General features: G+C 33.3%; 1 protein-coding gene across 3 annotated transcripts; it reads right to left on the reverse strand.

Moving 5' to 3' along the window:
- Positions 1 to 1,097: 1,097 nt before the first annotated feature.
- LOC120075691 (5'-nucleotidase domain-containing protein 4) lies at positions 1,098 to 8,174 on the reverse strand. Of its 3 annotated transcripts, XM_039029300.1 has the most exons (17): positions 7,524 to 8,174; positions 7,268 to 7,303; positions 5,742 to 6,058; positions 5,432 to 5,509; positions 5,097 to 5,317; positions 4,119 to 4,211; positions 3,817 to 3,900; positions 3,602 to 3,718; positions 2,873 to 2,978; positions 2,735 to 2,797; positions 2,546 to 2,599; positions 2,310 to 2,367; positions 2,146 to 2,222; positions 1,936 to 2,006; positions 1,741 to 1,801; positions 1,596 to 1,655; positions 1,098 to 1,477 (listed from the first exon to the last, which is right to left on the reverse strand). In XM_039029300.1, exons 1-17 carry the CDS (start codon positions 7,657 to 7,659, stop codon positions 1,292 to 1,294), a joined length of 1,818 nt encoding a protein of 605 aa, XP_038885228.1. In that variant the 5' UTR covers positions 7,660 to 8,174; the 3' UTR covers positions 1,098 to 1,291. The 3 variants fall into 3 exon arrangements, with proteins under 3 accessions (XP_038885228.1, XP_038885226.1, XP_038885227.1); XM_039029298.1 differs by lacking the exon at positions 7,268 to 7,303 and having other exon boundaries at positions 7,524 to 8,172; XM_039029299.1 differs by lacking the exons at positions 7,268 to 7,303; positions 7,524 to 8,174 and adding an exon at positions 6,605 to 6,823.
- Between the last annotated feature and the right edge of the window lie 2,452 nt (positions 8,175 to 10,626).

Here is a 10,626-nt window from a genome sequence, read left to right on the forward strand (position 1 = left end):
ATTGCAAGACACTGACATGAACAAGAACCACGATAAATTATTGATTCCATTCAAGAAGTTCATGAATGATTTTGCTACGGAAAAGGAGAAGAAGGGTTGAGCCAAAATAAAGAAGATTCGAAAAATAAGAATGGAATCAAGGTAATTGATAATCAATCCACTGTTAAGAAATAGACTCATTGAGCTGAAATTGTGGAGAATTGGGAAACACGATACATATTGCTTGGTGTTTGAGTGGAATTCTTTAGTCCAACAAAATTCAATAGTAGCTGGAGATTACATTCAACTTTGGAGTTTCAGATCACATAATGATGTGTTTATGGCTAATCGTCAAAATCAAAATCAAACCGTGACCTCCAATCTTTGCTTCGTTCTGGTTAGCTTAACATCTTGAAGGAATCTTTAAATTTATTTAATTTAGTTAGTTTCCTATAATTGAGTTTCATAATTAATTTTTTATAGCTCATAATTTTTGCTAATGTAAAGATATGTAAAGATTTCTCCTAGCCAAATTAGTTTATATATGTATAACATCAGATTCATAGCATGCAACTAATTCCATTGATTTGAAGAATTTCTTGCGTTCTTACAATAAAAAATGGCACCAATAAACTCTTGATCTCAATATACTAATTACTTCAACAAATATATTATGGGTGGCAAATAAGTCATTTGTTATAAATTCTGTTTTTTTTTTTTTTTTTAGTAGTGTGAATTTGAAAGTCATTTATCATAAATGATAATAGAACACTTACATTTGCAAAAGATTGGGCATGTAATCCTTTGTTTAGATTAAACTATCTCTTTACTTTATTTCTGTGTGAATTATTTAACTTGTCTAACTTAACCCATATAGAAAGATTTAGTATTATTGCACTTCGATATTTTGCAAAGTCGGGAGGGTTTAATTATTTTACCCTAATTATTCATTTTATAAGTATGAAAAACAATATCAACCATAATTTATGCTTTTCAAAAACCTAGAAAACCCGGTCATTTTTATTTCTAGAATCTGTTATACAATTTTAGAAACACAAATTTAAACAAAAAATCACCAGACTGTTTTTTTCTCTCAATGTAAGGAAGGCAAACTGAAATTACAAAACTTATAAGAATAACTACAAAATGCATATTTTTCTGAAAGAAAGGAAATTGAACAACAGAAAGTGCTTGAAGCTAAAGTTGTATTAAATGGTGCAAGTGCAACTATGTACTAGAATGTTAACTAATCATATATTCCTCTATTTTGAGGAATTTAAAAAGACAGAGATTGGAGTGTCTTGAACTATTTTCACAAAGGGATGATGCCAAATTCATGGGGCATAAAATCTTCACTTGGCCTGTAGTATTTATCTGGGGAATATAGGCTCAAATTGGTCACTTGGCTGCTGTAGAGGCAAGCAAATCTCTCTACTTGATGAGCAAACCTAGAGTTTTGATATCCCGTCTTCATCAGTTGTCCCCAAACCCCATGAAACTGCCATATTTGTAGAGGGAATGAACCTTTTTAAGTTTCTTGGAAATTTTGATACATAATACAAATACTCTTAATTCTGCAAGAACATGCTCCACATAACACATTTGTATCGTCGTACCTTTCGGTGACATTCCCGTAGAGCGTCTTGATGACTCAACCGCACTCGTTCACGGTCACCCTGTAAAACGAAACCAGTAAAGCCTCATTTATATGAGGGCCTGCACTAGAAGTGTTGCAGTTGAATTATGATTATTGAGTATCACCTCTAACTGATGTAGTCCTGAAGATAGTCTGTCCTTCTCATCTGCCTCAACATCTTCAAACCTATAAAAAAAAGTTAATAAACTTCAAACTCAGTGAAACCGGAATCTCCGTTTTTAACTTTTTGAGGGCAGGGTGCGTTAGGATGAAGACAGAGAGACAATTAGAATAGGAAAAAATGAAGTCCAGAAAAGTACTTGAGAGACCACTTCAAATGATGGATTTTGTCTTCAATGGCATCCCGCTCATTTCTTAATTGCTGAAGTTGCTGCAAAAGGTCAACACGTACATATTATATGACTAAAAACAATGGATTCACGAGTTGATTTCTTTGTATTCCATGTTTCTTTCTTTTGTTATAAATTATAGTTTAGCATAGTTTCTGACAAAAAAACGAAGTTGAAAACCTTGCGGGTCTTCCTCAACTCCCATAAGAGCTCGACCTCCCTTTCAAGCTCTGGAACGACAAGCATAGTCCTCCATCCTGCCAAATCAACAAGCAATATACGATAAGTGCTCATAACAGAACACTCACAAGTAAGAAACGTGGGAGAAAATGCGGCTGGCATACCAAGAGCCTTTTTGCTCCGTAATATATCTCCATAGATGTGATCTCCAACATAAAGAACCTTAAAAGAAACAAAAAGAGAAAAGATCCAAAAAGAAATTGAAGAAATTGAGGCGAAGTATCAAGATTAAACATTAAAAAGGTTATGAAATGAAAGAGTTGAAGGCTTGGATGCACAGGACAGAAACAATGCGACTTATTATGCAAATTATATCTCCATAGATAAAGTAAGAGTTTACCTGTGAACTTGATTCAATGGAAAGAAGTTTGTGCAGATGCCTGACATTGCCTCCCTGGAAAAAGTGCATGTCAAAAGGCACTATAAGTATCGTATTGGGAAAAAAGAGGGAGAAAAAAGAAAGGGAAGGAGGGAGGGGAACATGGCTTGACAAAAAGGATTTAACTTGACAGAAGATTCCATTCTATACCTGAAAAACTCTGCAAGATTTACCTAACTTCGTAGGTGACAAAGCTAGCGACGCCATTCCCACCTTCAATGATGAAATAAGGTTAAATTAAAGCCATAAACAAAATGCAATTGATGATACCAAACTTAAACAGCTAACCTGAGGCATGGGAGAGCCATTATCGGTATTAAGTAGCATTCCGGACTTTGCTTCGACCTCAAATAGATTAGCGCGGTTGTCATCATGGAAAAAACCTGGTTTGGCACTGTTTTTACAGATAATTTTTCAGAAAAGAGATCCAAGGAATTAAGAAAGCTAACATTGGTACTAGACCGGTTCAGTGCTTGGTTCAACTGCCTACAGCCTACAGATAATTGTTTTGATTGTAGATGCCAAAGGAAAAGACTCCTGAACAATATATCATCGTGTTCCTATTTCAAATGTACGAAAACCCAGTCACAGCATCATACCTCCATCTCATACCTTTTCTTTGAAACAATAGATAAGATGGTTTTTTTAAAAAATAAAAATAAAAAAAAACCATATTCAAGTTCATAGTCGTTCAATCTCTTCAACTTCGTATCAATAAGTCCAGTTCCCATATCAGGCCATCGTTATCATATTTATGTCATGTTATCAGAACATACTTCAAAAGAGCTCCAATTTTATCCAACATATATAGATGTCAAGATAGACCAGGTTTAAGAAACCATTAAATAATGAAGCAAAAACCATGAGACAGAAACAAGAATGAATCAGCTTCAAGGAAAAACATTTGAAGATTTGAATTCCACTCCAATTTTATGAATAAACAATAACTGCCAACGTATTTTAATTGAACCAGTAACCACGAGCATAGATGATTTTAGATTGATGTTAAAAAATAACCTGCCAGTAATAACAACATCGAAATACTGAAGCCAATCAAAATTGCACTTCTGATCACCATCTGGTGCAGAAGAATTACAAAGGAAGTTCATCACGACGTTTGTATAGTCCCATAAGCTGCAATCAATATCGATCATTACATAAGCCCTTAGGAACTACTGTATGTGGAATTACAAGTGTCGAATGACAATAGTAACACTATGAAACTAATGTACCTGTTTGTCACCAAGAAAGTAGAACGGCCAGAATCTCTGAGCATTTTAAGCATCGGCAAAATTGCTGTATCTACATTGATATATCTAAGAAGGCAATGCCCAAAAGTAGGGGATAAAAAACAAGTTAGTTTATGATTTACAAAGAAACTCAGCACTAGAGATACCAAGCCCATATGCAAAACCCCTATGAATGAAATAATCACGAAAGATTTCAAGTCATTATTTTCAAAACTTAAAAGAATTCTATATTATTTGATCACTAAAGAAAATCTCATTAAGAGATTCAACCTTTGCATCCTAACCTTTCGGGATCTTTTGCAACCATTTGCTTTAAGGTTCCATCGCGGTGACACAAATCTACTGCAGCTCTAACATCTTTATACATCCGAGCATAACTGGGAGAACAAAATAAGAAACAATGCAGAGCAACTAACATATCAAAATCAAGATAATACCACAAACCATATTTCTCTTCAAGTCTGATGATAATTTTATTGGTTGTAACAAAATGCATAACAAGTCTCTCTCTCTCTCCCTCTCAATCTCAATCTCACGTGGGCAAACATGAATCGTACAAGCATAAGACTGAAACTACTAAAAGAATCTATAGAATTTACTGTCAAAATGCACTATAATAATTCATCTTACAAAATTAAACCAATGATCATCCACTATAGAATAAGTACTGCCAATATTTCACTTAAAACCCTAAACCCTTCATGAAAGAAATCCAAATCAGAAATGAGAAAGGGATTTTTAAATTTTTTTATTAAAAAAAAAAAAAAAAACACACTTGAAGCTACTATTTTGTTGTGACAAACATTTTCACAACATGAAAGATTATATTAAATGCCTTTGATACATGCTTCACGATAGAAACTTCAAGCCATGCTTCCCGACGGACATCTAAACCAATGTAAAAAACAATGAAAACTTTAAGCTACTATTTTGATGTGGCAAAAATATTTTCACAAAATTAAATGTTAGATTAAAGGCTTTTTGATCCACGATCTAATATGCTCAAAAGTTGCAGCTTTATCTATTTTATACTGGAAGGTCTTTGTTTATTACCTTCAAGATTGGACTAAAACAATATCTGTTTGTGTTCGTAAATCCAAACATGTGTTGATTAATTTGTTTTATGAAAACCCACCATTCTCTAACTTATGAAAGAAAACGAGTTTTAAAAAAATTGTGCCCAGCTAATGGAACCAATATTTAAAAAATAATAATAATAAAATAAAATAAGGAAAAAGTGCCAAAGCAGAACAAATTCCTACTCAATATCTTCTGGAACTTTGTCTGGGTGATTATCCTTGAAATCAACCAGTTGAGCAAACAAGTAGGCTTCAGCTAGTGAAAAAAGGGTATCAATGAGAGCATAGTCAGGTTCATCAAAAGAATCCCGTACTAAAGTATTTCCGTAGGTCTGAACTTTATCATCCTTGGACAACTCTTTGAAACCATGGTAAGCCACTTTGACATACTTGTGCCTATCCATCTGTCCATAGACATTATGTCAATCATTCTAGCCATTAAAATTTAATTTAAAATAAGTACATGCAAAAAGAAAACTAATTTGTAGGAAATTAACGGGGAAAAAAGGTATAGTTACCTTCAATATGTTGCCTCTCTTTTTATCAAGAACCAAACCTCTGACCATGTATTTCCAATCAAATGACCAATTCAGCAACTGTATAAGGTCAATATATTCTTAACCAACAAATAAATATTGCTACATCTCATATTTTTTTAAACAAATTGTATTAAAGAAGTAAAGGTACATTTAAATTGCACCAAAAGAATAAAAAGATGTCACTAGATACTCATCCACCAACATTTTAACATTAAAGTTTAAATCCTGAAAGTGGAATATTAGCAGCTAACTAAAAAACTTTTAATTTAAAATACAAAAAGTAACAAACCTCTTCAGAGTATCCCAAATCATAAACCAACTTTCTTATTGTGCCTTCATACGCGAGGGACTCAAAAGTTTCTGGCTTGTATTGTGCCAACGTGTAATCCATGTCAAACCCCACGGCAACAATATTTTTCATATTCAAAGATCTATTGCAAAAGATCTGCTTTCCAATGTCAATTTTGCATTCTTCTGATGATGACCATATGCATGGCTCCTGGGCATCATGAATGTGGGTAAAATCAAGAGAATCTACTCTCTTGTCCTTCACGACAGTCCCAAGGTTTTCACCCATGGCATCAATAGGACGCAACTGATTTAATCCTGCCATGGTAGTTCACAGAAAAAGAAAACTATGAGATTGAAATTGAGATTTAAATAAACAGTCCAAAATAGATTACTCTGTGATTTAGTATATTGACCAACAAAATATAAAAACATAGAAGTATAAAAGAAACTAATAATGTTTCTTATTGAAGTTCTGACCCTTGAAGTTGATGTTGTCAAAAAGATTGTAGATCCATGTACAAAGACAAACCCATAATCAAACCCAAATGGTAAACATTCAAGATTCTCTTGTCCCCTAGTATAAAACTTGTTCTCGAAATAACAATAACAAGACTTCCTAAACACAAATATTTTCTAGCTATTAGCAGGAAGAGCAAATTCTACTGTTTGTGGAAACATTTGCTATCTGCTTAGTTGCTTATCAAAGTAGACAAATGCAAGCAGCCAATTCCCTCTCAGCTTTCAGAATCTCTCTACGATCGATCGTCATCTCTAATGCAGGAAGAAGAAGTTGCAAAGAAAACAAAAGAGAGAAGCATAAGGTTCAACAACACCAGAATTAAGTGATTCAGCAATTCACACCTACATCCACCGTGAGAACTGAGAAGCAGTCAGGATCCCTTTTTCATTAAACTTGGAGTGCAGAAAGGAAGCAAGATGGTCTTGTTCTCAATACGATTGCTAAGGGAGAGGAGAGGTAAGTGCATTCTTATACATTCCTTTCAAAAAAAATTCAGACGTTGAAATAAAAAAGATTCTGATATTCTGTTATTCCATTTGTTACTTCAACCGATTTAGCCAACTAACTCCTCTCCTCTTCTTTCCTGTTCACGGTCTAAATTTGCTTCAGGTTTGACATCTACAATCAATAAAAACAAATATTCTCTCCCATGAAAAGCAAAGACACATTTATTACCCCTACTCTAAATGGTCTTAGATAAACCAAGCCAAACTTCAAATCCAACCCACACCCGAAATTCAACTCTCTCAAACACAAAAAAGAAAAAAAAAAAAAAAAAAAAAAAAAAAAAAATCCTTTTAGTATCTTTAAAATCCCACTCAAGGACACTGGTCATTACATAGCCAAACCCGCAGTTTCCAATTCTTGAATGTTTTGTCAACTAAATCATCAAATTATTCCCCCAAGAAACAGGTACATACATATACATATCCATACAATCTTGATATACACATAAACATAAACAAACATATGTGAGAGATAAAAGAGCAAACTGAGCAACGAACCTGAATCAGAATGGTGCTTAATCCCCAAAAGCAACACTAAAACGTCAATTACACAACAGACCAACGTACGGCAATGAAGGTTGAGAAGACAGCAAACGAAAATATTAAGAGGAAAATTAATGACACGTTTCAATTTGACCCAATTCCATGAGACTTACAAATGCACCACATACATTCAATACAACCCAACAATAAATATGGCAGTTAAGCTCAATCCTGGAAAGAAAACAAGAAGAAGAAGAAGAAGAAGACGAACCTAGGGTATGAATCACTTTGGGTTTCCGGATAAAGGAATTGGGAATTCCCAGAAATTTTGGGGAGGATAAAGGGTATGTGAATTCGAGCGAGAACAAGGAGAGGCAAAAGGAAACCTGTCTCCTGGGAATTCGCATGGTGCATTTAAATAGGCATTTGGGGGAAGAGAGAGAGTTAAAAATGAAAGGGGAAAATTAAAGAAAAGGGAAAAGGAAGAATCAGATTCCGAAATGGACGCGACAGATGTCGGATTAGGAGTTGTGGCATTTGGGAAATTGAAGAGAAACAAACAACAAATCTAAATTCCCAATACAAAATTAAGAGTAGTGGAAGTTGAATTTGCAGATGAATTATTCGAACCCAGAATCAAAATTTATCACACATGTTTGGGAAAATGGAATCATAGGCCGAATTTTTTATTCCCTATCCTCCGGAGCTTTGATTGCTCCGGTCCGGTTGGGGAATTTGAAGCATCTTCAAACAGGGATTGTGGGTTTGCGCCACGTGGAACTCGCTAATTAGAGATAGATTGTGGTTGACGATTACGGTTTGATGGGACGGCGGCGATCAAACTCGCCGATGAAGAAGGTGAACAATAGAAGGCGAAGATTCAACCCTCCATTTTTCCTTTTTTCTTTGTTTTTTTTTTTTTTTTTTTTTTTCATCGCTTTCTCAACGGGAAACTGTCGCAATGCATAAATCTGGCGGGTAAATGTGCTCGTCATTTCCCCTCGTTTATTACTTTTTATTTTATTATATTTTATTTTTTACAATACGTGGTGGACGAATCAAAATAATGGGAGATTTTTCAAAAATATAAAATAGAAAAATAAATAAAATTATTTATACAAAATAGTATTTAATATTCTTTGATAAAAGTTGATAAAAGTCTTTCAATGTAATCGGTAATAGAAACGGATATAAATCTTTCATTGATACTATTAGTGATGAAAACTGATACAAATCTAACACTAACAGATACGGATAAAAGTCTATAATTGATATTATAGTGATAGAAATTAATACAAGGTTATCACCGATAGATGCTGAAAGAAGTCTATCAGTATCTATTAGTGTTACTTTTTCTATTTTTATAAGTAGTTTGACATTTTTTCAAGCGGAAATAAATCTATCAGTATCTATTAGTGTTATTTTTTCTATTTCTATAAATAGTTTGACATTTTTTCAATCTGTGAAAATTTTTCTCAAATAATTGCATAAATTTATATCAATTGAGTTATGCATTGTTGACTAATTTTTTTTCTTTTATATTCTTGCTCATCGAGAGTTTAAAAAGGTCATTGAAAAGTATATATATATATACTCTTGCTTGTTTTGGTTTTGATTTTGGGTTTAGTTTTTATTTCGTTCTTAAATTTCAAAATGTTACAATTTTACCTTAAGTTTTGAGTTTGAATCGATTAGATCTCTAGGTTTTCAGATGGTACATTTTTATCCTTACGGTTAGATTTTATTTCTATTTGGTCTCTAACTTTCAAAATCTATATTTTCAATCTTGATTTTTCACTAAATACTCATCTTCAATCTTGATAATAGTGGCTTTAGTTAACACTAAAATATTTGTATAGGCGAGTTTTGTTGACAAAAACGGGAAAATTAAAAGGATATTGTCATTTTAGAAACTATTTAGGAAAATATTGTTGTTTTCAAACTATTTGTAAAAATATTGTTTTTTTTTAATAACTCGAGGGTTCAAAATTCGACCAAGGTAGGTCGAATTTTGAACCCTCGACCTTGCCCAAAATGAGTAAGAAAGAGGAAGAGTAAGAGAGAGAGCGAGATTTTGAGAGAGAGCAAGATTTTGATAGAGCGAGAGCGAGATTTTGAGCAAGAGCGAGATAGCGAGATTTTGATAGAGAGCAAGAGTACACTTCAATTTTTGGGTCATCCGTAAAAATTTTTCCTTTTTTTTCTTTTTTAATTATTACACATTCCACCTTATTCTTTCTTTCTTCCTTTCTTTTTTTTTTTAATTTTCCATTTTATAAAAACAATTTCTAAAAATATTTTATTATTTTATTTAAACTCTAAAAAGAATGAGATTTTGAGAGCGAGAGGGAGAGCGAGATAGCGAGATTTTAATAGAGAGCGAGAGTACACTTCAATTTTTGGGTCATCCATACAAATTTTCCTTTTTTTTCTTTTTTAATTATTACACATTCCACCTTCTTCTTTCTTTCTTCCTTTCTTTTTTTTTTAATTTTCCATTTTATAAAAACAATTTCTAAAAATATTTTATTATTTTATTTAAACTCTAAAAAGAATAAATTAAAAAAATAATATCTCATAAAAATAAAAAAATGTAAATTAAATATCTCATTTATATAAAAATAATTACAAAAATCAATGTGTCCAACAAGGCGAACGTTGTCGTCGTCGACTTCGAACTTGAGATTGCTCGGGTTCTTCTTGATGTTGCTCTGGTACCTCTGCAAGCGCTTCATAATATAAATATTCATTATGCTCTCCACGACCCCGACCATGTCTATGCACGTATAAAGACAAAGGACCAGCCTCTGAGTCATAATGTCCTGAACCAAATGCTGGCATCATCATCATCGGACTAACATAATCAGTTTAACTCACGTCTGCATCATAGGAGGCAACTCTTCCACATTATGTGCAACCTCATTAAACTCATTCTCTTCCCAAACAGGTCCTCTACGTCTAGGAGCTGGTGGAGGAACAATAGGTATATCGTACATATAATGAATTTCCTCCATATAGGTTTAGTTGTCACTACATATAGCAAGAACTTAGTTCGGATCATTCGCAACCTCACGGAGTTTACTGTTGTTCGATCTCTGTGAATTATAAAAAAATTAGACAATATTTAAAATAAATTTAAATTAAAAATAATTAGATAATATTCATTTATTTACCAAATGACCCACAGCCGCTCCCGGACGAGTGACGTAGCGCCTTGTGATATTATTAGACCAATGAATATATTCTAAAGTGACATCTATGTCAAACTGTTCACGTAGTCTACCAAATGTGAAACTTTTTCGGACCAATCTTCAGTCCTTAGGTCAATATCATGCAGTACGGGTTCAGTATTACAAGGCGATGGGACATCCTGC

The sequence above is a fragment of the Benincasa hispida genome, chromosome 4, assembly GCF_009727055.1.
Source record: "Benincasa hispida cultivar B227 chromosome 4, ASM972705v1, whole genome shotgun sequence".
Classification (NCBI taxonomy): Eukaryota; Viridiplantae; Streptophyta; class Magnoliopsida; order Cucurbitales; family Cucurbitaceae; genus Benincasa; species Benincasa hispida.

What these genes read in the sequence shown, in the direction of transcription:
- LOC120075691 (XM_039029300.1), bottom strand. Translation starts at nt 7,659, where the DNA reads ATGCGAATTCCCAGGAGACAGGTTTCCTTTTGCCTCTCCTTGTTCTCG. An exon ending in AAAGTTCCAGAAGATATTGA is followed by an intron (nt 4,212 to 5,096) that starts GTAGGAATTTGT and finishes TTGTTCTCCCAG; the next exon opens with TTATGCTCGGATGTATAAAG. An exon ending in GTTGCAAAAGATCCCGAAAG is followed by an intron (nt 3,901 to 4,118) that starts GTTAGGATGCAA and finishes TTGCCTTCTTAG; the next exon opens with ATATATCAATGTAGATACAG.